The sequence below is a fragment of the Trachemys scripta genome, chromosome 18, assembly GCF_013100865.1.
Source record: "Trachemys scripta elegans isolate TJP31775 chromosome 18, CAS_Tse_1.0, whole genome shotgun sequence".
NCBI lineage: Eukaryota > Metazoa > Chordata > Testudines > Emydidae > Trachemys > Trachemys scripta.
The window spans coordinates 495262-521122 of record NC_048315.1 but is presented as its reverse complement, the minus strand read 5'-3'; the positions used below and the strand labels follow the sequence as shown (position 1 = coordinate 521122).

At 48.3% G+C, this 25861-nt stretch overlaps 1 protein-coding gene across 2 annotated transcripts in view; it reads left to right on the top strand.

Moving 5' to 3' along the window:
* The window catches only part of PRPF8 (pre-mRNA processing factor 8), a 32521-nt gene extending 8168 nt beyond the window's left edge, over positions 1 to 24353 (top strand). The window contains exons 11-42 of one of the 2 annotated variants that reach the window (XM_034752411.1): positions 323 to 442; positions 798 to 932; positions 1037 to 1166; positions 1802 to 1998; positions 2090 to 2296; positions 2393 to 2556; positions 2947 to 3073; positions 3247 to 3439; positions 3848 to 4035; positions 4320 to 4558; positions 5355 to 5501; positions 5811 to 6021; positions 6836 to 6952; positions 7036 to 7283; positions 7528 to 7707; positions 8979 to 9114; positions 9727 to 9896; positions 11373 to 11502; positions 11753 to 11899; positions 12272 to 12432; positions 13153 to 13344; positions 14087 to 14324; positions 14610 to 14738; positions 15411 to 15524; positions 15790 to 15963; positions 19760 to 19953; positions 20414 to 20653; positions 20751 to 20892; positions 21261 to 21401; positions 21753 to 21892; positions 22774 to 22976; positions 23959 to 24353. In XM_034752411.1, the coding sequence (XP_034608302.1) occupies positions 323 to 442; positions 798 to 932; positions 1037 to 1166; positions 1802 to 1998; positions 2090 to 2296; positions 2393 to 2556; positions 2947 to 3073; positions 3247 to 3439; positions 3848 to 4035; positions 4320 to 4558; positions 5355 to 5501; positions 5811 to 6021; positions 6836 to 6952; positions 7036 to 7283; positions 7528 to 7707; positions 8979 to 9114; positions 9727 to 9896; positions 11373 to 11502; positions 11753 to 11899; positions 12272 to 12432; positions 13153 to 13344; positions 14087 to 14324; positions 14610 to 14738; positions 15411 to 15524; positions 15790 to 15963; positions 19760 to 19953; positions 20414 to 20653; positions 20751 to 20892; positions 21261 to 21401; positions 21753 to 21892; positions 22774 to 22976; positions 23959 to 24113 (5409 nt within the window). In that variant the 3' untranslated portion in view covers positions 24114 to 24353. The remainder of the gene's footprint in view (positions 1 to 322; positions 443 to 797; positions 933 to 1036; positions 1167 to 1801; positions 1999 to 2089; positions 2297 to 2392; positions 2557 to 2946; positions 3074 to 3246; positions 3440 to 3847; positions 4036 to 4319; positions 4559 to 5354; positions 5502 to 5810; positions 6022 to 6835; positions 6953 to 7035; positions 7284 to 7527; positions 7708 to 8978; positions 9115 to 9726; positions 9897 to 11372; positions 11503 to 11752; positions 11900 to 12271; positions 12433 to 13152; positions 13345 to 14086; positions 14325 to 14609; positions 14739 to 15410; positions 15525 to 15789; positions 15964 to 19759; positions 19954 to 20413; positions 20654 to 20750; positions 20893 to 21260; positions 21402 to 21752; positions 21893 to 22773; positions 22977 to 23958) is intronic. The other variant, XM_034752410.1, reaches the window with a different exon arrangement.
* The last annotated feature ends 1508 nt before the right edge of the window (positions 24354 to 25861 follow it).

Sequence of the window (25861 nt, the reverse complement as noted above, 5' to 3'; positions counted from 1 at the left end):
CTAGTCCATGTCCTCCCCTCCGGAGTGATGTTCTCCAGTCCCAAGTCAATCTGTCTGGTGCTGCAGGAATCTCTCTAGTAAAGGTCTTGGATGGCTAGTGTAGCAGCAACTTTAGTGGTCTTTGTGCAGCAGGAGATGGCAAACCTGTTAGGTTTACTTCAAGCTGCTTATTTGTTTAGTGCCTTGAGGTAAAATGCTATATAAGGGCTATTGTTGACTCTGAGCTGTTCACTTTGCAAACTGTCTGAGTGACTGGAAGCTGCCTGGCCACTACTTAGCAATATGTCTTCTAATCCCTGTACCCTGGTCTCTCTCTTCCCAGGAAAGAAAGAAGTCTCGTTTTGGTAATGCTTTCCATCTGTGCCGAGAGGTTCTGCGTTTGACCAAACTGGTGGTGGATAGCCATGTCCAGTACAGATTGGGAAATGTGGATGCATTTCAGGTGAGCCTAATTTGGTAATAAAAGTGGTCAAGGGCTGGGCGAGGGGAACAGGTGGCTAACTTCTGTGGATGATTGCCATTGACTGGTGTACTGCCCTGGAGGAGCAATTGGAGCAGTAGGAGAGAGGTTTGGGAGTGGACTGAAGCTCAGTTAAGGAATAGCTCGGACTGAGGCAGTTTAATCACACTTCTTCAATTCCTGATATATTTACGTGTGGTGAGGGCTGAGCGACCCCCAGGAGTTCTGCTCAGCACAGTGCACTCTTTACTTCTGGCAGTGTAAAGAGCGTGGCTTCCAGAGAGTGCCTCTGGGTAATGTGCATTGCCATCTCCTAATCATGCACGCTGTGTTTCAGTTGGCAGATGGCTTGCAGTATATCTTTGCCCATGTGGGACAGCTGACAGGAATGTACAGGTACAAGTACAAACTGATGAGGCAGATTCGTATGTGCAAGGACCTGAAGCATCTCATCTACTACAGATTTAACACTGTGAGTACTGCTTCCTCATGCATTAGTGACTGCCCCAATGCAGCTGTGTGGGAAGGGAGGCCTCCTGGAATGTCTAACGCAGTTATTGTGCCTCTCTTCTTCAGGGGCCTGTGGGGAAGGGGCCCGGCTGTGGCTTCTGGGCTCCAGGCTGGAGAGTATGGCTGTTCTTCATGAGAGGCATTACCCCACTATTGGAGCGGTGGCTGGGCAACCTGCTGGCCAGGCAGTTTGAAGGTATGTGCAATAAGTGAAACTGAGATGGCGGGGGCGCTTTGGTGAAGGTAAATGCTGTTTCCTTGTCAGCTCTAATTCCAGCCTCCTTGTCCAAGAAAAGCACTTAAGATTTCATGCCCAGGTTCCATGTTAATAGTGAGAGCAATTCACTAATTTTTAGGGAACATCAGTTTCCCGGGCGTCCATATAGACTCCCAGTGGAACTGATGTTTAATAGAGTTCTCTGTGAAGCCATAGCCTCCCCTCAGCACAGTGGTCTGGGGTCTTGTGGGTGTTTCACTTTTGCTGTTTGTGCAGTTCATTTCATAGAATCATAGAATATCAAGGTTGGAAGGGACCTCAGGAGGCCATCTAGTCCAACCCCATGCTCAAAGCAGGACCAATTCCCAGATAGATTTTTGCCCCAGATCCTTAAGTGGCCCCCTCAAGGATTGAACTCACAACCCTGGGTTTAGCAGGCCAATGCTCAAACCACTGAGCTATCCCTCCCCCCTTTCTATGCCACTTGCTTGGACTCCAGCTGTCTTGTGCTACAGAGTTTCTGTAGCAGCTTTTTGCGTGTGGATCTCACAATGGGAGGCAAAATGACACTGCCTCATTGGTCTCCAGGTTCCTGAAGTGTTTTTCTCTTCCAGGCCGACACTCAAAGGGCGTTGCAAAGACTGTAACAAAGCAGCGTGTGGAATCTCACTTTGACCTGGAGCTGAGAGCTGCAGTTATGCATGACATTCTAGACATGATGCCAGAGGGGATCAAGCAGAACAAAGCTCGGACCATCCTGCAGCACTTGAGTGAGGCCTGGAGGTGCTGGAAGGCCAACATCCCCTGGAAGGCAAGTACCTCACATGGCTTTTCTCTTCAGTTTAATTTCAGTCAGTCACGGGGAGAACTCCTGTTTCTCTAACTCTACCGCTCCTCCCCAGGTTCCTGGGCTGCCAACTCCTATTGAAAACATGATCCTGAGATACGTGAAGGCGAAAGCTGACTGGTGGACTAACACAGCTCACTACAACAGAGAGCGGATCCGCCGGGGTGCCACTGTGGACAAGACTGTGTGCAAGAAGAACCTGGGTCGGCTGACCAGGCTCTACCTGAAAGCTGAGCAGGAGAGGCAGCATAATTACTTGAAGGTGGGGCTGGGATGCTGGCTAGGGGTGGCCAGAGCTTGGGACTTTCTGTAGTGGGGTTTGGTGGCTGCTGACAGTGCTGCTGCGGTTTGTTTACAGGATGGCCCCTACATCACTGCGGAGGAGGCTGTCGCAGTATATACCACCACTGTGCACTGGCTGGAAAGCAGGAGGTTCTCACCCATCCCCTTCCCTCCGCTCTCCTACAAGCATGACACCAAACTACTCATATTGGCCTTGGAAAGGCTGAAGGAAGCCTACAGGTAAGGACTGGAAAAGGTGCTGCTGGCTGCCGAATGCCTGATACCTGCATTGGGTAATGCCCTTGAAGCTGTTGGTTATCAGTTTATAGCTGAGCTTGAACATGATAGTCGCTTCTCTTGATAGACTTATGAAAGCTCCAGCATATACTGTAGTACTGAGGCTTTTTAGTGTGGCTTATTGAGTTTTCATACAGGCTCTCCTCATGGGTGGGAACAGGTGTTGGCCATCTCATGGGAGTCGTGTGCAGCGTGGGCATATGGGAGGAGTTGTAATCCGAGGGTGCCTTACAGTCCAGTCTGGTTGTGGAGAATCTTCCCTTGAGGGTCATGGAGTAGGTGTCATTCTGTCTATCAATGTGTGGACATAGGAGCAATTCTCTTTGTTTTCAGTGTGAAATCCCGTCTGAATCAGTCGCAGAGAGAGGAGTTGGGTCTTATTGAGCAGGCGTATGATAATCCCCACGAAGCTCTGTCCAGAATCAAGCGACACCTTCTGACTCAGAGAGCCTTTAAAGAGGTAAATGTCTTGGTCTATACTCTGGCTCTAGCCACTAGCAGTATCTTCAGAGTGCCTAGGATTGAGTTACCTCTCTGCATGCAGAGATTAATTCGCACCTAGAATCTTGTTGGATCAACCCCTTACTTTCCCTGTCGTCAGTGTGAGCCAGCTTGGTGTCTCCTCTTGATTAGGTTGGTATTGAGTTCATGGACCTCTACAGTCACTTGGTTCCTGTTTACGATGTTGAACCCCTGGAGAAGATTACAGATGCCTATCTGGATCAGTACTTGTGGTATGAGGCTGACAAGCGAAGACTCTTCCCTCCTTGGATCAAACCTGCGGACACTGAACCGCCTCCACTGCTGGTGTACAAATGGTGCCAAGGTCAGTGTAGGCATCTGTCTTGCATGTAGGTAGGATTCTTTGGGGTGGAGGTGGGGGTCAGCTGCCTATTCCTAGAGTGTCCTCTTGGAAGTGGTTTAAATGTCTTTCTTTTAGTAGCGTGTAGCTTGCTTTCAGCACAGTAGCTATATGTTCTGCCAGAAACTGGATTCAGTAAATTTAAAAACACCTTTATACACTGTGAGGGCACCCTCTCTGAAGATTCCTGATTGCTACATTCCTCCCTAGTCCCCATTTTTCTGTACGGTTCTTCAATAAAAGACTAGGCCGACTAAAAGGCATGACAGTGGAGAGCTTGAAAATGTTCTGTCCCGCCCTAGGATGGTGCTAATGGAGTGAGGGAGCAGCATCATTGCTGATGGTGCAACTGGCTTTTTTGTGTTGCCTCAGGCATTAACAATCTGCAGGATGTCTGGGAAACATGTGAGGGTGAATGTAATGTGATGCTGGAGTCCCGATTTGAGAAGATGTATGAGAAGATTGATTTGACGCTGCTCAACAGGCTCTTGCGTCTTATCGTTGATCATAACATTGCTGACTACATGACAGCTAAGAACAATGTGGTGATCAATTACAAGGTACCAGTTAGTCTGTGGGAAATGGGGGAGGAGTGGGGGGGCTACAGAGTTCTCACCTGTCTACACATCTCCTTGGGGAAGTTGAGACTTTGCCAGGGTGAGAGGGGAGCAGGCTGAAGGATTGAGGAGCTAAGAGCACAACCAGAGTTCTGCTCAAGAGTGACTGTTGGAGTAACCCTTGAACTGCCATTAACTTAATTGCATCAGATGGGTGAGAGCCCTGCTGAAAGGTCTGTGGGGGCGTAGTTGAGTCAGATTCTCACAGCTCTCTTCTGTTTCCTCAGGACATGAACCACACCAACTCCTATGGGATTATTCGGGGGTTGCAGTTTGCTTCCTTCATCGTTCAGTATTATGGGCTGGTGATGGACCTGTTGGTACTGGGCCTTCACCGAGCCAGCGAGATGGCTGGCCCACCACAGATGCCAAATGACTTCCTTAGCTTCCAAGATATTGCCACTGAGGTGGCTCATCCCATCCGCCTCTTCTGCAGATACATTGATCGCATTCACATCTTCTTCAGGTAGGAGACACCGCCTGGGCGCCTTCCCTTCTCTGCCTGCTGCTCTCCTGTGCCTGCAGAGACGGTACCGATCCACAGAGCAATGGCTCTGGTTCTTCTCCAGTCCAAACATAGGACTATCAGTGCTCCCTTCCAGCAGATGGAATGAAGTGGCTGGTGCTGTAGCACGTTCTGCCTCCTGGAATACTGCCCTGTGTGCAAGCCAACTGTATTGAGACCAGGAAAGCTTTTACCTGGCTCCATGGGTGCAGTGCAGTAGCGGGGATGTCACATGTCAGGCCTGCTTCCATTTTAAGCTCTTAAAAGCAGCTTATACCCTTGAGGAGAAATGACCCTTTTGGCTGAGATTGCTCTTGCTCTTTCTCAGCCTGTTTGGTAAAGCCGTTTTGGCCCCATTTGAGTTCATGTTCTTGAGCTGCAGTAACTGAACTGGCTTCTCAAAGCTCGGGCATGGCAGGTCCATAGCTCTACGTGAGGAATCACTTTTTTTAAAATTGGCTTAGCGTGTGCTGGGTGTAGCCTTTCTGATTTTGCAGTGAGCAGGCATTGACCTCTGGATTTCTAGTCACAGAAACATGCATGAAAGAACATGACATGTACTGTCTGTGTTAATGCAATTTCTGAATGCACTCCATGCGGGAGGATGCAGAAATTGTGCATCTGTTAGTGTGGTCCACAAACATCCCCTTGCTATTCACCATTTTTTCAGGGGTTCTCCTTTCCTGTCCAGACTGAATGGGGATTGCCCTGTGAATTCAATCCTGTAACCCACTCCTCCCTTAATGTGAATTTCCAGGTTTACAGCAGATGAGGCAAGGGACTTGATCCAGCGCTACCTGACAGAGCATCCAGATCCCAACAATGAGAACATTGTGGGCTACAACAATAAGAAGTGCTGGCCCCGAGATGCCCGGATGCGGCTCATGAAACACGATGTGAATCTGTAAGTCATCTGACATGAGCATCAGGGAGGATTTGGGTGCATGGGCAGCTCTGCCGTAGAAGTCGGGCAGCTGCAGGATAACCCTAGCTAGTGTTGCATCACCCCCCTCATCAGGGAAAGATGGTGTTGGATCTGTCAGAGCTTCATGCTGTAATCCCTATTAATGGGGTGCTGGATGTGGGATGGGCTGTGTTCATACTTTGCTGCTGAGGGTGTGGGGGGATTGAGGAACTAATCCATGTCTCTGTTTCACCCCACTAATTGGGTATCTTGTCAGCCAGGGCTCATACTGTGTTCTTTGCCTTTCAGTGGCCGTGCTGTATTCTGGGACATTAAGAATCGCCTGCCTCGCTCAGTCACCACAGTGCAGTGGGAGAACAGCTTTGTATCTGTTTATAGCAAGGACAATCCCAACCTGCTGTTCAACATGTGTGGCTTTGAGTGCCGCATCCTACCCAAGTGCCGCACCAGCTATGAGGAGTTCACCCACAAGGATGGTGTGTGGAACCTGCAGAATGAGGTAGGGAAAGTGGCTGGCAGGCTTGGGAACAGCAGCCTGTCCCAGAACAGGGCTCAGAGTGGATGGTGGTCATGCCCTGCGTTAATGTGGGTTGAGTAGAACTGATTTGCTGGCTCATGCTGCCCTTGGAGATGGTAATAGAGGTAGCCAGCAGTCGTGCCCAACCTTATTATGCAGGAGACCGAAATAAACTTCGTGAGGGTCAAACAGATTCTGCATGTTTTAATAAGATTTACAGTCACCTGTATTGGTTGCTATTTTAAGTTCAGCTTGTTTCGTATGTATTTAGATAATGCTGTACATAAAAACAACCGGTCTGTTTACACAAGTGTGTAAGCTAAAATGATGTAAACATGATGACAGACAGTAATGATTCGGCCATTAATATACTGGTGTTGAAGCAGACCTTATGAAATACTCTGGTGGGCTGTCGGTTCTGCACCGCTGGCCTAGAGCATCGGCTGCTAAGGTTACTAGAGCCAAGTGGCTGGCTGGGTTAGCTCTTGTCCAGAAGAGATCGAGGTCTGTGAATGGATCTTGGCGTGAACTAGAAAGTGGGTGGGCATGAAGACTGAAGAGCAGAGAAGCTGTGCTGGTGCCATGAAAGGTAACTTCTTAACTGCAGTATGAGGGCAGAGAAGTCTCCTAAAGTTCTCACCGGCACCCCCCTATACCCTTTGGAGAGAGGGTGTGTGTGTGTGTGTGTGATACCTTTCAATGATGGTGTAGAAGGGGTGGAAATCACCTCATTATGTTTGTTGGATAGGGGACTCCCAGTTAAGTTGAATTGATTGTCCATGTGCTTCTGTTGCAGGTGACCAAGGAGCGCACAGCTCAGTGCTTTCTGCGTGTCGATGATGAGTCTATGCAGAGGTTTCACAACCGAGTGAGGCAGATACTCATGGCCTCCGGCTCCACAACCTTCACAAAGGTAACAAGGAGGGTGTCTGACGTGGCTATCCCTAGGCACTGTCTGGAGTTGCTGAGATGACGACCCTATGCTTTTGTCTCTAGATTGTGAACAAATGGAACACAGCCCTGATTGGCCTGATGACGTATTTCCGGGAGGCTGTCGTGAACACGCAGGAGCTGCTTGACCTGCTGGTGAAGTGTGAGAACAAGATTCAGACCCGAATCAAAATTGGCTTGAACTCCAAGATGCCAAGCCGCTTCCCCCCAGTGGTATTCTACACCCCCAAAGAGCTGGGGGGGTTGGGCATGCTGTCCATGGGCCATGTTCTTATCCCCCAGTCTGACCTGAGGTGAGTCTCACTGCTCGGTGCAAGATTCTGAGAATGAGAAGGGAAATAATTATTCCAAGAATGCCACTAGTGGTTGGGGGCTCTGGCAGGATTTGTAGGGTATTACTGGGACCTTCCGCCCTGTATGTTAACATTTGTGCCCTGTTATAGGGGTCTGTCAGCTCCATCATGACCTTGATGGTGTACTTAGCCATGACAGATCCACCACCCTCCCTCACTTGTTGCCTCTGCCTCTTTGCTACAGATGGTCCAAGCAGACAGATGTCGGCATCACTCACTTCCGCTCAGGGATGAGCCATGAGGAAGACCAGCTGATCCCAAATCTGTACCGCTACATCCAGCCATGGGAGAGCGAGTTCATTGACTCGCAGAGAGTGTGGGCAGAATACGCCCTCAAGAGGCAGGAGGCTATTGCCCAGAACAGGTGCGTTTCCACTCTGAACTCAGATGGGTTAGTTGTGGGGCAGAGTATGGAATGGCGTGGAAGCAGAATCCTGGAGACACCGCTTGTCTTCAGAACTCTGCTTAACTACAAGCGTAAAGGCCCTGCTGGGTTTCTGTAATGGCACATTCCATCTCCCAGAGGTGGTGGGGCCAGCCTCTGCAAGGTAACTTGGACATGGAGGACGCTTCCCAGCAGAAAGACAGTCTAGAGCTGGGGTTCTCAAAACAAATTTTTTGGTGGCCTCAGAATGTGGCCACCAACTCTTGCTGATGGCCGCGCTGACAATTTTTCCTAAATACTTAATTAGCTTTAGGAAAAACAAATAAATATGCACATCTGCATATCCAAATCATTGTAATTTATTTATGTAGGGTTTTTTCAGACTCAGTAATAAAAATGTACAGTTGTCTCTATTCTTTACTGGACCTAAACAGAATAGAAACACAAAAGGCGCTTTGCATGTTCTTGTCTTTGTTGTTTCTTTTGCTTTTTTGGTTGAGGTGTGTTTTTTTTTTTTTTTTTTTTTTTCTTCTAAGACTTGGTAGCTGGTAAGTCTTCTACTGTGGAAAAGTGATGTTTGTATGTTAATATCACTTTTCACAGCAGATTTAATCAGCCCCGATAAGCCCTGGGACAAATTTTAAGCCCTGAATGGGGAGGTGGGCAGGGATGCAGCGGGGCCCAGGGAGTGGTGAGCCTGGTACCAGAGCCTGCCACTGCGTGGACAAAGCCCTGTGGCCGAAGCCAGCCTCCCTTACCCCTGGGAAAATAGGGAATTCACCAGCTGCCTGCACGTCCAGAGTTCCGCCCTCTGGAGAGGGGCAGGGCCCCACCGCTGCTGGTGTCCCTGGGAGAGGGGCCACTGCTTTGTGCGCCCCCGCTCCCCCAATCACAGCTCAGATAGCTGTGGCTGCAAGAAAAGGCCCTGGTGGCCACATTTGAGAAACACTGGGACACGAGGCTCTGGTGAAAGGACTGATGCTAGCGAGTGTAATCTCCTTTCATCATGGAGCAACAGCACAAGGATGGATCACTGGTACAAATGTTGGGGCAGCTTTTTGAAGTCCAACTTCCACTGATCATAGTAGCCTACAGCAGATACTTTATGAACCTGCAGATGCTTTACATAGCAGAAACCTCTCCCTTGCTAAGAACTCCTGAAGCCAAGATCTTATTTGGCTGGAGTCTTTGGGCTTAAATCCATTTTTTGAAATTTCTCTCTCTCTCTCTCTCTCTCTCTCTCTCTCAAGGCGTCTGACTCTGGAGGATCTAGAGGACTCATGGGACAGAGGGATTCCTCGCATTAATACCCTCTTCCAGAAAGACCGGCACACCCTTGCTTATGATAAAGGCTGGAGGGTCAGGACAGACTTCAAACAGTACCAGGTACCAACAGGGAATTGCCCTTGGAAGCTCTGAAACTTACTGGGTGCCAGGCACCTGTCAGCCCAGGTGGAGGAGCCTATTTCTCCTCTCCCCTTTGCACTACAGCAGGTGCAGTTTCCTGGTCTCTCTGCTGTAGGAAGGAACTAGACCCATGAGCTGGGACTGCTAAAGACCTTTATGAAAAAAGTCAGGAAATGTAACCTGCCCCATCCTTAAACAGCACTCTCCTTGCTGGGAGTATGCAGGGGCACACAGAACACAGCTCTGTTGGGTGCTGAGTGACCAGATCTTGAGAATCGGCATGTGGACTAGTGGCACTCTTTGCAAAATATTGGCTTCCTAATATAAATTCTCCTTATTTATCACTTTTAAAATACTGACCAGTAGGAAGCCATTAAACATCTTTTTGAATCCAGGCTGACTTGTCCAATGTGAATTCACGTTCTGGGTCTGCCCTCCTTTTTCCACCAGTGGGTCAGCTAATTTACTCCTTAACACCGGCCTCTTGGTTCCTAGCTCTGGTGAGAGATCCAGTGCGGGTGCTGCAGGGTTCAGTAGCTGGGCTGAGTGCAGAGCCTCTTTACACTGACATCCTTCTTCTGCTGTACACAGGTCCTGAAACAGAACCCGTTTTGGTGGACACATCAGCGCCATGATGGGAAGCTCTGGAACTTGAACAACTACCGCACAGATATGATCCAAGCACTGGGTGGAGTGGAGGGGATCCTGGAGCACACCCTCTTCAAGGGAACCTACTTCCCAACCTGGGAGGGTCTCTTCTGGTGAGGAAAGGGCCTGTTAGTCACTGAAGACTTTCTGCAGAAAACTTCTCTCTCCTGTGTAGTGCTAATGCTACCCCTCTCCCGCAACACAGTCTCACTATAGCATAGCAAAGACACATGCAAAGTACTGCGCTTAGGGAGAAAAAATCAAATGTACAAATACAAATTGGGAAATAACTATCTAGGCAGTAGTACTGCTAAACAGGATCTGGGGTTATAGTGAATCACAAATTGAGACAACATAGTGCAGTTGCAAAAAAAAAAAAGCTAGTATTCTGGGGTGTATTAACAGAAGTGTTGTATTTAAGACTCGGGAGGCAATTGTCCCACTCTACTCAATATTGGTGAGGCCTCTGATTGGAGTATTCTCTCTGGTTTTGGGCAATGTGGACAAACTGGGGAGAGTCAGTAGGAAAGCAACAAAAATAAGTCGGGTTTTCTAAACCTCTCATGGGGGGAAAAAAGTTTTAAAAGGGGTGGAGTGGGGACAGGATGTTTAGGTTGGAGAAAAGATTGAGGTAGGAACCTGCTAAAGCTTCGAATATTTTAAGGGCTGTGTCCACTAAAGGTAGGATGAGAAGTAACTTGCTTATTCTGCAGCAAGGGAGATTAGGAAAAACTTTCTAACTCTTAAGGATAGTTAAGTAATGGAATAGATTCTCAAGGGACATTGTGGAATGCCCATCATGGGAGGATTTTAAGAACCTGTCAGGGATGGTCTAGGTACTCTTTGATCCCACCTTATAGACTCGTAGGACTCGAGAGGTCATCCAGTCCAGTCTCCTGCACTCATGGCAGGACTAAGTATTATCTAGACCATCCTTGATAGGTGTTTGTCTAACCTGCTCTTAAAAATCTCCAGTGATGGAGACTTCACAACCTCCCTGGGCAGTTTTATTCCAGTGCTTCGCTACGATGACAGTTGGAAAGTTTTTCCTAATGTCCAACCTAAACTGCCCTTGCTGCCGTTTAAGACCATTGCTTCTTGTCCTATCCTCAGAGGTTAAGGAGAATAATTTTTCTCTCTTCTCCTTGTAATAACATTTTATGTACTTGAAAACTATTCTCATGTCTCCCCAAAGTCTTCTCTTCTCCAGATTAAACAAACCCGATTTTTTTCAATCTTCCCTCAGAGGTTGTGTTTTCTAGACCTTTAATCATTTTTGTTGCTCTTCTGCGGTGCCCACACGTGGACACAATACTCCAGTTGAGGCCTAATCAGCGTGGAGTAGAGTGGAAGAATTACTTCTTGTGTCTTTCAACATTCCTGCTAAAATCTTAGAAATGCAGGGCTGGGAGGAGCCTTGAAAGGGCCACCTAGTCCAGCCCCCTGTGCCGATGCACCTCTCAAGGCCCTTTCCAGCCATGTGTTTCCCGACTCTGTGCTATGTATGGTCTTCGCTGCGAGTAAGCCGCTCTCCCTTCCCTGGGGAGGGATAGCTTTCTTACAGAGCTGATTGCATCTGTTCCTTTCAGGGAGAAGGCCAGTGGCTTTGAGGAGTCAATGAAGTGGAAGAAGTTGACAAATGCCCAAAGATCGGGTTTGAACCAGATCCCCAACAGACGATTCACCCTCTGGTGGTCTCCTACCATTAACAGAGCCAATGTAAGTAAAGTCCTTCTCCATGGACTTGTATCTCTGTAGAAGACAATTAGAGGAGTTGTGTTTGAGGCACGTTCTTTAATTCTCACCGTCCTTCAAAGCACACTCTAAAGGGTAACTTCAGATTCTAATACCTGTAAAAATACATGTCTCCTTAGAGCAGCAGTTGACTTAATCCTCTGATCTTGGGCTCACCCAGGCCTGGGGCTGGTTGTGATGTGACATGTTTTCATGGTTGCTGTTCTCTTGTCAGGTGTATGTCGGGTTTCAGGTGCAACTGGATTTGACAGGTATCTTCATGCATGGCAAGATCCCCACATTGAAGATTTCCCTCATTCAGATCTTCCGAGCCCACTTGTGGCAAAAGATTCACGAGAGCATTGTAATGGATTTGTGTCAAGTGAGTGGGGCATTGAGGAAGGGGGTGCAGATGTGTATAATTCTGTTTCTGCAGTGCTGGAAGGAGGCTTTTTGTTACCAGCTGTGCCCCCAGAAAGCCCCTTTCCAATTTTTGGGGAACAAGGAGTTAGCCTACAACAGCCTGCCGTCTGCAGTGGAGATTGCCCGGGCAAATCCCATAATTTAGCATCTATTCTGCTGTGGGAGTTTCAGCAGGGCTGCACCTCCCCCAGTAACCTCAGGCAGAAGGAGATGGCAGGGGGGACACAGCTGGCTTTCTCTGGTGCTGTGCTTGCTGCTATTGCTGGGGTAGGGGTTTTTCCTGCCCTCCCATGCACTGCTCTCTGCCTCATTCAGATTGCCGTCTCCCCAGGTGTTCGATCAGGAGCTGGACGCTCTAGAGATTGAGACTGTGCAGAAGGAGACCATCCACCCCAGGAAGTCCTATAAGATGAACTCCTCCTGTGCAGATATCCTCCTCTTTGCCTCCTATAAATGGAATGTGTCACGGCCGTCGCTGCTTGCAGACTCTAAGTAAGTGCTGTCCAGTCTCTCTCTTCCCTGTTTCTGTGGGGTGCAGAGCCCCTGAGCATGGAGCCCATGTCCCTCAGCATTCAGGGGTCTCTTTGGGTTCCTAGTAGGACAGAGGCCTGCCCACCAGCAATGACTTGGTGACAGTTGTGGCTCTGGTTCCTCCTCTGCCTCTGCATTGGCTTTTCTAGAGAGGGCACTGCCAGAAGCATCTTGTGTGCCACTTCTGCTGTTGTCCCTCTCCCTGAAGCACTTCACTTCCACCACTCAACATTAAAGGAGCTACAGCACTAAACGTAGAGCTGCTGGTGACCCTGCTGTCCTGGGGCCCTAAGATATGGACTGGAGTCGGTCCCTTTACAGGTGCACCTCACCCCAGATTTCATGTGGCTGAGCCCTCACCTGAGACTTTCCTCAGGGGGTGGTGACCCCTTCCAGTTAAATGTAAGACCAATAGCAATTCTTCCTGATCTGAGCCAATATGAAACTGAGGCTGATTTCCTTCAGATCACTGTCCCATCAAGCATCTCTGCACCGATGTGACAGTGAAGTCTCCCTAAACTGGGTCTTGCTGCCTCTGCATAATTAACTGGCTTTAGTGCTGAGACTTGGCAGTAAGTGCTATTTGCCAAAGGTGATGCTGCCACAACTGCAGCAGGGTCTGGCTGCAGCTGCCCTTTGGGAGGTAGGAGTTGATGGCTGTTTTTCTTTTCTACTCCCCAGGGATGTGATGGACAGTACCACCACTCAGAAATACTGGATTGATATCCAGCTGCGCTGGGGCGACTATGACTCCCACGACATTGAGCGCTATGCAAGAGCCAAGTTCCTGGATTACACCACGGACAACATGAGTATCTACCCCTCCCCCACTGGCGTGCTCATTGCTATTGACCTGGCCTATAACCTGCACAGGTATGACCCCTAGCCTTGGGACTTCAACGTCTTTATTGCCAAAACTTTCACAGTGCCAAGGGCGCCTTGGGTTTGCGTCAGAACAAATAGAGCAGGCTCTGTGCCAGTAAGGGTAGCAGAGAGGGAGGGGGTGAGGCGGGAAGGATACATGCAATGAATGGGGTGAGGCCTAGCTAACTGCTAAGTTTTTAATAATGGTGGGTTGGGTCACAGCAAATCCGTTTTACTGGCCCAGTCCTGGGGTCGCTTGCATTCTTAACTGGGGGATTTCTCTGCAGGCTCACTCTGGGCCTGAAAGATGGAGCCATGTCTGTCTACAGTGCTAACTAAGGGAATGGGGAGCAGTTTCTGAAGGCCAGGCCACTTCCATGGGGATCCCCAGCACCAGTGGAGCAGCTGCAGCTGCTTTGGGGACTGCTGTGTGTATACTTACTGCTGTGCTCTTTATGGCTTCCCCCCTGTCATTGTGTGGGGAAGCAAAGGGAGGGGTAGCCAGATGAACAACTCCCAAAGACATGGTGAGGAGAGCAGTGCGCTGGGGCCAGAGATGGACCACGTCTCTGCTATGGGACATGCTGACTGCTGCAGCACTGACTGCTGCAGCATCTGCTCTTGCCCGTGTGGGGAGGGGCAATGCTCCAAGCCTCTTCTCTGGGAAAAGGCTGCAGCAGCCTTTCAGATCTTGAGCTAGAGTTGTGGTGAAATCTGCTACTGACCCAGTGCTGTGTTGCTTCCTCCCCAGTGCTTATGGGAACTGGTTCCCTGGAAGCAAGCCTCTGATTCAGCAGGCCATGGCCAAGATTATGAAGGCAAACCCGGCACTGTACGTACTGAGGGAGCGTATCCGCAAGGGGCTGCAGCTTTACTCATCAGAGCCCACAGAACCCTATCTCTCCTCCCAGAACTATGGGGAGCTCTTCTCCAACCAGATCATCTGGTTTGTAGACGACACCAACGTGTACAGAGTTACCATTCACAAGGTGAGCGGGGAAGTGGGAGGAACCTTTGACGAGGGAATAGGAAGGAGGGCTGTCTGCTAACGTACTGTGCCTACGGGAGTCGGGGGCAGGGATGACATAGTCTGGATTCTGGTGAGCCTGGGAACTAATGGACATGGAAGTTTGTGCAATGCATACACAGAAGCTGTTACATTTATGTGGGGCTGGGAACCAGAACTCATTACACAGGTGTTTGCTGTCCTGTCACTGTTTGGTTCCAGCACACACAGCTCACATTAGCGTTTTCACCTTGTTGTTTTTTTCCAGACCTTTGAAGGGAACTTGACCACAAAGCCCATCAATGGGGCCATTTTCATCTTCAATCCCAGGACTGGGCAACTCTTCCTAAAGATCATCCATACATCTGTGTGGGCAGGACAGAAGCGTCTGGGCCAGGTAAGAGCCAGGGACCGTGTGCGGGACAGAGGACCAGGGAATCACTCTAGCTGCTTCCAGAGACTTGTTTAGTAACAGTGAGCAGGAGGCTTCTCCATGTGGGAGCTTGATAGTCTCTGGAGCACTGGGAAGTCCCAATAAAGTGAGATCTAAGCCTAATCTCTACTATAGGACAGGATTCCTTGATTTCACTGTTAGTGGTGCATTTTTGTCGGGGCTCTGGGCTTTTTGGGGGTGTAAAGAGCCTGCACTCCTAAGCAGGGCCCACGGGCTGGAATCCTAACTTGTCTGCCTTCCCCCACCAGCACTAGGGCTTGGCAAATAGTGCACTCACAGCAGCTGTTCTAGTGGATTGTGCCTCCAGCCCTCCCAGACGGAGGGAGTGCCAGTGACATGAGTCTGAGAGGGCTCGTCACAAAGCGACTGGTTGAATTGACTCCCCTTAGGCTCTATAATCCGTTCACTTCCCCAGCCAGACTGAGGATGTGCTGGTGGAGCACAGCGAGATGGTGTAATTGCCCAGTACACTCATTAACAGGAGCATTTCACTGTGCTGACCCACGCTGTGGTGCTTACTCAAGGGTTCCTCTCATCCCCAAAGGTCAGGCTGTTTTCTCCTGTGAAGGGTGGGTGGTGTGTGCAGTCGTATTCTAACCTTGTCTTCCTCTGTAGCTGGCCAAGTGGAAGACTGCTGAGGAAGTGGCTGCCCTGATTCGCTCCCTCCCTGTGGAGGAGCAGCCCAAGCAGATCATAGTCACCAGGAAGGGCATGCTGGACCCACTTGAGGTAAAGGATCAGATACTATGGGGATGGGCATCGTTATAAAATCCTTTCTACATTGTAGAGCAGGGGGTTATCTGTTTTACTTCAGAGTGGGCAAGTGAGGGGTGAGTTTTCTGTATCAATGCACTAAATATGGTGTTGCACAGGCATTAATCCCTTAAGCAGCTCCATGGTGGAGCTCTAGATCAAGGTTCTACAATCTATAGGGGCAGGTGAAAATACTGAAGAATGTGTGGTTTTATTCCTGTTCTTTCTCTTCGAACCCCAGGTGCACTTGCTGGATTTCCCAAACATTGTCATCAAAGGATCAGAGCTGCAGCTGCCCTTCCAGGCCTGCCTGAAAGTTGAGAAGTTTGGAGATCTCATCCTGAAGGCTACTGAGCCCCAAATGGTTCTCTTCAATCTTTATGATGATTGGCTGAAAACCATCTCCTCCTATACGGTAAGGTCTGGGGTGCACCCTGAATGGCTGCTTTGCAAATTATTTGTATTATAGTTGATAGTCTTTAAAAAGGTTGTAGAGCAGTTTTTAAACTAGGAGATGGGGGAAAGCCGACTGCTGCAGAGGAGCATGTGGATCGGACAGAGACTTCTCTTAGGGGAGAGTCTATTGATAGAGATTCTCTAGGTTATAGTCAGGAGGAGAGGATGGAAGAGGATAAAGTATGGGCCAGATCAGATGAGAAACATTCACATAAAAAAGAATCTGACACATCAGAAAAAGGCAGACAAATAAACAGTGACACATTTTTAAAGAGCTTGTATACAAATGCTAGAAGTCTAAATAATAAGATGGGTGAACCTAGAGTGCCTTGTGATAAAGGAGGATATTGATATAATAGTCATCACAGAAACCTGGTGGACTGAGAGCAATCAATGGGACACAATCATTCCGGGGTACAAAATATATCGGAAGGACAGAACAGGTCGTGCGGGGCGGACGGGTGACACTATATGTGAAAGAAAATGTAGAATCAAATGAAGTAAAAATCTTAAGTGAATCCACATGTTCCATAGAAACTCTATGGATAGAAATTTCATGCTCTAATAAGAATATAACATTAGGGATCTATTATCGACCACCTGACCAGGACAGTGATAGTGATGATGAAATGCTAAGGGAAATTAGAGAGGCTATCAAAATTAAGAACCCAATAATAGTGGGGGATCTCAGTTATCCCCATATTGACTGGGAACATTTCACTTCAGGACGAAATGCAGAGATAAAATTTCTTGATACTTTAAATAACTGCTTCATGGAGCAGCTGGTACGGGAACTCACAAGGGGAGAGGCAACTCTAGATTTAATCCTGAGTGGAGCGCAAGAGCTGGTCCAAGAGGTAACTATAACAGGACCGCTTGGAAATAGTGACCATAATACAATAGCATTCAACATCCCTGTGGTGGGAAGAACATCTCAACAGCTCAACACTGTGGCATTTAATTTCAAAAAGGGGAACTATGCAAAAATGAGGGGATTAGTTAAACCGAAGTTAAAAAGTACAAGTGACTAAAGTGAAATCCCTGCAAGCTGCATGGGCGCTTTTTAAAAACACCATAATAGAGGCCCAACTTCAATGTATACCCCAAATTAAGAAACACAGTAAAAGAACTAAAAAAGAGCCACCATGGCTTAACCATGTAAAAGAAGCAGTGAGAGATAAAGACTTTCTTTAAAAAGTGGAAGTCAGATCCTAGTGAGGCAAATAGAAAGGAGCATAAACGCTGCCAAATTAAGTGCAAGAATGTAATAAGAAAAGCCAAAGAGGAGTTTGAAGAACGGCTAGCCAAAAACTCCAAAGGTAATAACAAAATGTTTTTTAAGTATATCAGAAGCACGAAACCTGCTAAACAACCAATGGGGCCCCTTGATGATCGAGATACAAAAGGAGCACTTAAAGACAATAGTCATTGCAGAGAAACTAAATGGATTCTTTGCTTCAGTCTTCACGGCTGAGGATGTTAGGGAGATTCCCAAACCTGAGCCGGCTTTTGTAGGTGACAGATCTGAGGAACTGTCACAGATTGAAGTGTCACTAGAGGAGGTTTTGGAATTAATTGATAAACGGAACATTAACAAGTCACCGGGACCAGATGGCATTCACCCAAGAGTTCTTAAAGAACTCAAATGTGAAGTTGCGCAACTATTAATTAAGGTTTGTAACCTGTCCTTTAAATCGGCTTCTGTACCCAATGACTGAAAGTTAGCTAATGTAACGCCAATATTTAAAAAGGGCTCTAGAAGTGATCCCGACAATTACAGACTGGTAAGTCTAACGTCCGTACCGGGCAAATTAGTTGAAACAATAGTTAAGAATAAAATTGTCAGACACATAGAAAAACATAAACTGTTGAGCAATAGTCAATATGGTTTCTGTAAAGGGAAATCTTGTCTTACTAATCTATTAGAGTTTTTTGAAGGGGTCAACAAACATGTAGACAAGGGGGATCCAGTGGACATAATGTACTTAGATTTCCAGAAAGACTTTGACAAGGTCCCTCACCAAAGACTCTTGAGTAAATTAAGCTGTCATGGGATAAAAGGGAAGGTCCTTTCATGGATTGAGAACTGGTTAAAAGACCGGGAACAAAGGGTAGGAATTAATGGTAAATTCTCAGAATGGAGAGAGGTAACTAGTGGTGTTCCACAAGGGTCAGTCCTCGGACCAATCCTATTCAACTTATTTATAAATGATCTGGAGAAAGGGGTAAACAGTGAGGTGGCAAAGTTTGCAGATGATACTAAACTTCTCAAGATAGTTAAGACCAAAGCAGACCGTGACGAACTTCAAAAAGATCTCACAAAACTAAGTGATTGGGCAACAAAATGGCAAATGAAATTTAATGTGGATAAATGTAAAGTAATGCACATTGGAAAAAATAACCCCAACTATACATACAATATGATGGGGACTAATTTAGCTACAAGTCAGGAAAAAGATCTTGGTCATCGTGGATAGTTCTCTGAAGATGTCCACGCAGTGTGCAGAGGCGGTCAAAAAAGCAAACAGGATGTTAGGAATCATTAAAAAGGGGATAGAGAATAAGACTGAGAATATATTATTGCCCTTATATAAATTGATGGTACGTCCACATCTCGAATACTGCGTACAGATGTGGTCTCCTCATATCAAAAAAGATATACTGGCACTAAAAAAGGTTCAGAAAAGGGCAACTAAAATGATTAGGGGTTTGGAATGGGTCCCATATGAGGAGAGATTAAAGAGGCTAGGACACTTCAGCTTGGAAAAGAGGAGACTAAGGCTAGGTCCACACTACCCGCCTGATTCGGCGGGTAGAGATCGATCTTCTGGGATCAATTTATCGCGTCTCATCTGGACGTGATAAATCGATCCCAGAAGCGCTCCCCCGTCGACTGCGGAACTCCTGCTTGCCGAGAGGAGGAAGCGCTGTCGACGGGGGAGCTTGCCTGCGCCGCGTGGACCCGCAGTAAGTAAACTTAGTTCGATCTAGGAAACGTCGACTTCAGTTACGCTATTCTCGTAGCTGAAGTTGCGTTTCCTAGATCGATCCCCCGCCCCAGTGTGGACCAAGCCTAAGGGGAGATATGATAGAGGTATATAAAATCATGAGTGATGTGGAGAAAGTGGATAAGGAAAAGTTATTTACTTGGTCCCATAATACAAGAACTAGGGGCCACCAAATGAAATTAATAGGCAAGAGGTTTAAAACAAATACAAGGAAGTTCTTCTTCACGCAGTGCACAGTCAACTTGTGGAACTCCTTACCTGAGGAGGTTGTGAAGGCTAGGACTATAACAGCGTTTAAAAGAGAATTGGATAAATTCATACTGGTTAAGTCCATTAATGAGCATTAGCCAGGATGGGTAAGGAATGGTGTCCCTAGCCTCTGTTTGTCAGAGGGTGGAGATGGATGGAAGGAGAGAGATCACTTGATCATTGCCTGTTAGGTTCACTCCCTCTGGGGCACCTGGCATTGGCCACTGTCGGTAGACAGGATACTGGGCTAGATGGACCTTTGGTCTGACCCGGTCTGGCCGTTCTTATGTTAGGGACTTGCTGTACCAGGAAGCCTCAGTCCCAGCAGTGGCACCAGACTGTGCTTGGGTTTTTCTCCAAGTCAATGACAGTTCACTTCAGAACGGTCTGTGTTGTATCTGCAACATAACTGTCCCCTGAGGCAGGAGTAAATCACCAATATCTTCCTGTATGTCAGGCTTTTCTCCTTGCTGAACGGCTGCATCTCTCTTCCCATAGGCATTCTCACGTCTGATCCTGATTCTCCGGGCACTGCATGTAAACAATGACCGTGCCAAAGTGATCCTGAAACCAGACAAGACCACCATAACGGAGCCTCACCACATCTGGCCCACCCTGACAGATGAGGAGTGGATCAAAGTGGAGGTGCAGCTCAAGGACCTGATCCTCGCTGACTATGGGAAAAAGAACAAGTAAGCAGCAGAGATCTGTCAGCATAGGACCAGCCCTTACCACGCCTTTTCCTGCCACAGTAACAACTGTACTACCAGACTCCTCCACCTGGCAGAGAGGGAGGCTGAAAGGGGGCCCGTTGGCCTCCCCTGCTTTCTCCCCCCACAAATCGTTGGAAGTGCTGGACAATAGGGAAGCTAGTTATTTCTGTTAATCACTTTCAGCTAAGAAGATGAAGTGTCTGCATCCAAACTTCCATGGCAAGTGTACAGTGCAAGCATTTGTGCCTGCATCTGCTGAAGGGCTGTTGAGGTGTAGGCTGCAATCAATATGTCCCTGTGAGCCACTTTCCTCTCCCCGATTGGGTCTTGCTCCACTCTCCCCCAGCTAGTGTTCTATGAGCTCGTGTCTCAGTGGGGGAGGGTGTTTCAGAAATACATCTTAAAACATCTAGCCACACAGGTGAGTTTTCTTTTTCAGCGTGAATGTGGCATCCCTGACGCAGTCGGAGATCCGAGATATTATCCTGGGGATGGAGATCTCTGCCCCCTCTCAGCAGAGACAACAGATTGCAGAGATTGAGAAGCAAACCAAGGAGCAGTCGCAGCTGACGGCCACGCAAACCCGCACTGTTAATAAGCATGGTGACGAAATCATCACCTCCACGACCAGCAACTATGAAACTCAGACCTTCTCCTCCAAGACGGAGTGGCGAGTCCGGTAACGGAAGGGTCTGGGGCTTGCTGTGCTGGGTGGGAAGGAGGAGTCAGTCAGGTGAGGTCTGTTACTGAGCTGCTGGATAATCTCTTATTCACAGAGCAATCTCTGCTGCCAATCTCCACTTGAGAACAAACCACATCTATGTCTCGTCTGATGACATCAAGGAAACGGGCTACACCTACATCCTTCCCAAGAATGTGCTGAAGAAATTCATCTGCATCTCAGACCTCAGGGCCCAAGTGAGTGTGTGCAGCAAGCCTACGTTTAAAAGCCAGCTCATCACACTGGGACATGCCAGTCCTGGAGGCTCAACCCTGCCTCTGATTCTCTAAGGCCCAGAGCTGGAGGAGAATTCCACTGAGCCTCAGTGATGGCGCTACACACACTAGTTGAATTCCAGTTCAGCTCCAAAAACTCCATGTCCCCAATCTTGTGTAGTAATTGTTTCTACCACTGAAAAAAAATTGGGATGTTCCCTCTGCTTGTGAGGATCCCCAAACAAAGGGCTGTTGACCTTGGAAACGCAAGGTAGAGTGGGTGCACCTGTTGTCATGGCCTTACAGGGAAAATACCCAGGGATTTTACTGATGTTTGTGCGTATTTCTAGATTGCAGGGTACCTGTATGGTGTGAGCCCTCCAGATAATCCCCAAGTGAAGGAGATCCGGTGCATTGTGATGGTGCCCCAATGGGGAACTCATCAGACGGTGCATCTCCCTGGCCAGCTGCCGCAACATGAGTACCTCAAGGTGAGTCTCATTCCTGTGTCCCTCACTTGGGGCCCATTCCGCTTTGGGGAAAGGGAGGCTTTTAATCAAATGATTTATAGACAGTGAGGCTATAGTGTGTGTGTTGGTCGGCCGGCCGGTCAGGACCGGCTCCAGGGGTTTGGCTGCCCCAAGCAGCCAAACAAAACAAAAAGAGCCGCGATCTGCGGCAGCAATTCGGCAGGAGGTCCTTTGCTCCCAGCCGGAGTGAAGGAACGTCCGCCGAATAGCTGGACGTGCCACCCCTCTTTGTAGTGGCCGCCCCAAGCACCTGCTTGACAAGCCGGTGCCTGGAGCCAGCCCTGCTGCCTCTAACGAGCCTTCTCTCATTAGGAAATGGAGCCCCTGGGGTGGATTCACACGCAACCGAATGAGTCCCCTCAGCTCTCGCCGCAGGATGTCACCACACATGCCAAGGTCATGGCTGACAATCCCTCATGGGATGGGGAGAAAACCATCATCATCACCTGCAGGTGCATAAGGCAGCCAGGTCTTCACTAGAAATATCCCCTGGGTCCTGGCTTCTGTGGGCTGCCTGAGCCAGATACAGGAAAAATAATCTAAATCCAGACCTCTGAAGATAAGCTGTGGCCAGGTTTGGAATGTGCATGCTGTGAGCTGCTTGTCTTTGGGAGCACGGGTGGATATCATAATCTGTTTTGTGTTTGCAGGTTTAGCACCTAGATTAAATTAAAATAAGACTGGGAGGTATGGTGTAGGAGACTGGCTCAACATGTTGCACTCATTTTGTGGAAGTGGATCACGTTGACTATGAGCTAAAGCAGGGGTGGGAAAACTACGGCACTTTAATCTGGCCCTCGAGCTCCACCTGGGGAGTGGGTCTGGGGCTTGGCATGCACAGAGCAGGGCGTGGCCAGGAACTGCGGCCAGTGGGAGCTGCAGGGGTGGCGCCTGCGGATGGGGCAGCGTGCAGTGCCACCTGGGTGCACCTCCGCGTAGGAGCCAGAAGGGGAACATGCCACTGCTTCTGTGAGCTGCTTGAAGTAAGCGCCGCCTGGATCCCTGTGCCCCGACCTCGTGCCCCAGCCCTGATCCCCCTCTGAATCCCTCGGTCCCAGCCCGGAGCCCCCTCCTGCACCCTGAACTTCCAATTTCTGGCCCCACCCCAGAGCCCTCACCCCCTCCTGCAACCCCAAATTTCGAGAGCATTCATGGCCTGCCATACAATTTCCATCCCCAGATGTGGCCCTTGGGCCAAAAAGTTTGCCCATCCCTGAGCTAGAGGTAGTATTCTTTCAGCTGGGGGAGAAATGTTTGCACTTAGCTTCCTCCCTTCAATCTCAGGGTTCACCTGATCTGCAGTTTTGGTCACTACCACTTTCCTTCTCTTCAGTTTTACCCCAGGCTCCTGTACTCTGACCGCCTACAAGCTGACTCCCAGTGGCTATGAGTGGGGCAGGCAGAACACAGACAAAGGAAACAACCCTAAGGGTTACCTGCCATCCCACTATGAGAGGGTGCAGATGTTGCTGTCAGACCGCTTCCTTGGCTTCTTCATGGTACCAGCACAGGGATCCTGGAACTACAACTTCATGGGTGAGTCCCTACTTAGCCGACTGTCCTTGGAGAAGTGGAGGTTGTGCACCTCCTCAGGCTGTTAGGGGAAGGGGAATGTGGTTGGTGCTCTGAGCCCTGTATCACATCTGAGCAGCTTGTTGACTGAGTTTTCAAAGCCCTACACTCAATTCCATGGTATCTGTCTGTGACATGGTAACTTTTGAATGCCTCATCTGATGAAGGCCAGAATTTCAGGGAAAGTTCTAGGCATCAATGGGCAGAATCCTATTGAGGGGTGTTTTTTGGCAAATTAGAAAACTGGAAGGGGAGAAATGGGTCACAGAGCTCCTGCCATCTGTTCAGTAGAGCCAGTTTCAAGCACATCTATCTGTAGATCAAACAGGCTGATGGTACCATTTAATGCCTTCCAGCATAACAGTATCCCTGTCTCCTCTCTGCCTATCCTTCTAATAGCTTCTAACACATTGACACCCTGAATGACTTCCCACACCAAGAACAATAATAGGGGGACTAGGGGTGGCATGGCACAAGAATGGGGAACACAGCTCTTGGCATGAGGAAGGGGCCTGGGATTTCCAAGGAGTGCCTGAAATAGAGGGGGACAGAAGGATGGCAGATGGTGAGCTTTTGGGGAGACAGGAGAGATGCAAGTCACTTCTGATATATGCAAAGAGCTCAGCCTAAAGAATCGGGGTGTGTGCGTGAGAACATGCCTCACTCCCCCCCTTCTTCCCCTGCCCCCCTCCCCGTTTCAAGTCTCTTGATACTTCCGCCCAACTACAGGTGAGATTTCTTTTCTAGTAGGGGCTTGCAATGATTCTATGAAAGCTAAAGAGGAAGGAAACCTGTCCAGCTCATCATGTGTTAATCACAGCAGTCTTGTACCTTAAACATGATTAGTAGCTTCCTGCAGGGGGTTGTGAAGAACAGGGTAAGCTGTGTGGGTGGAAATGGCTGAAGTCTCAGGCATGGGGACTGAAATGGGACTGCTTAATTCCAGGTGTTCGTCATGATCCCAACATGAAGTATGAGCTGCAGCTAGCGAATCCCAAGGAGTTTTACCATGAGGTTCATCGCCCATCTCACTTCCTCAACTTCGCCTTGTTGCAGGAAGGGGAGGTCTACTCTGCAGACCGAGAGGATCTCTATGCATAGACCTGGGCTCCGAGAACTCACCCAGACACAGAAAAGACTTAGTACTGTTGATATTCAACAGTGGGTACCTTGCCCCAGAAGAGTTAGTGATCTGCAGGCATTCCCCTGTATGGCTTTCAGTGTTCATTGCTTTAGATGCTTGTGTGTCTAGTCACTGACGGCAGGATTTGTGTAAAGTGTCAGTCCAAATGTACTTCGTGATTTTGGAGAATGGCTTAATAAATTTTATATAACTAGGAACTCTACATTGTCCTTGCGCCTCATCAGTATGAAAGCTGGGTTCAGTGTCTGGCTCTGCCACCAATTTCCGGTGACCTTGGAAGTCAGTCATGCGAAGATTCTTAATTGTGCCTGTTACTTAAGTGTTGTAGCATCTGGGAGCCCTAGTTGTGGACCAGGAATCCATTGTACTAGGCATTGTACAAATGGGGGTGGGGGGAAACGTCCCTGTCCCAAAGAGTTTACCATTAAATAAAAGATGAAACAACAGATGGGGACAAACAGGAGTACGAGGAAACAATGAGACCACATTGATCAGCATAGTATGTGGTCCCAGCACAGTAGGAGCTTAGCTGTTGTCAATTTCTTTTTTTGTAAGCATCCCAGCAAAGGGGGATTTGGAGGAGGATAATGGTGAGGTAGTGTTATGCATATTTATGGGGAGCTCCTCTGTTGGCATTATTTATGATGCAAGGTATTACCACACCACTAACTTAAAGAAATTTCTGGTTATTAAATCCAAAGGCTGAATGGTATTTATACAATTACTTTAAACTTCCTAAAAAGAAGTCACTACATCCAATACAGAGAGAGTATTTGTGAGCATGTGAGTGGTCTACTTACACATTGGCCAGACTTAGGGAAAACCATCTCATCCTGGTGTGCTCCAGCATGAGTAGGGAGGGGTCTGACAAAACCCTCAAATTCATAACTCTTCATACCCTTCATCAAACAAATGTCATAGCCAATTCCACTCAACAACTAATTTGAGACAGTTTAATAAGATTTACAACCTCCTTTCTTCCAAAGTCTTTTCTCCTCCTCCTTCCCTGCCTTCCTGCTGACCAATAGCTTTTGCCTTGTATCGGGGTTTGCATAAGTTTTACTTTTAAGATAACGCTCTGGGTTGGGAAGGTCCATGTAGGAGACCAGATTCTTTCTTATTTTAAACCATCTGCAGTCATCCGTATTGTTCTAGAAACTTTCCCTTATCTCATTATTTTTTAAACCAGACATTCTCCCTACTCTATTCTTCTGGTCTTATAACTCATTAGTTTCAGGCCCTGACTAACACGTGGAAGGAAGGCCTTTTCTTTACAACACATTCTCTTTATACCAAATTCAAGGGAACCCATTCTTTAATTTCACATTTATTCTCAATCCTCCCAAAGGTGGGGCAGTATGGGAGGATGAAGGGGCTTGTTTGAAAAGAGAAGGCGGTGATGGAGACTGCACTGATCAGAGGCAGACCGTGACAGTGCTTTAGTGAATGAGAAATGATGGGGTGAGATTTGCTATGGAGGCCTTTGAGCATGGACACAAGCCCTGTGTTGTGGAGCCAGGGGAGGATGGAAAGAGGGAGGTGCTGAAAGCTCAGCGCTAGGGGAACAAGCGTTGGGAGCAGCCTGCTGCATGGACCTGAGCAGGACACGACGCCCAGGGAGGAGGATGGTCCGGAAGAACCTGGCCGAACTCGCGGAGAGCCCTGCGCACGTTCCTGCGGAAAGGGGCCAGCTCTGCCCCGGCTC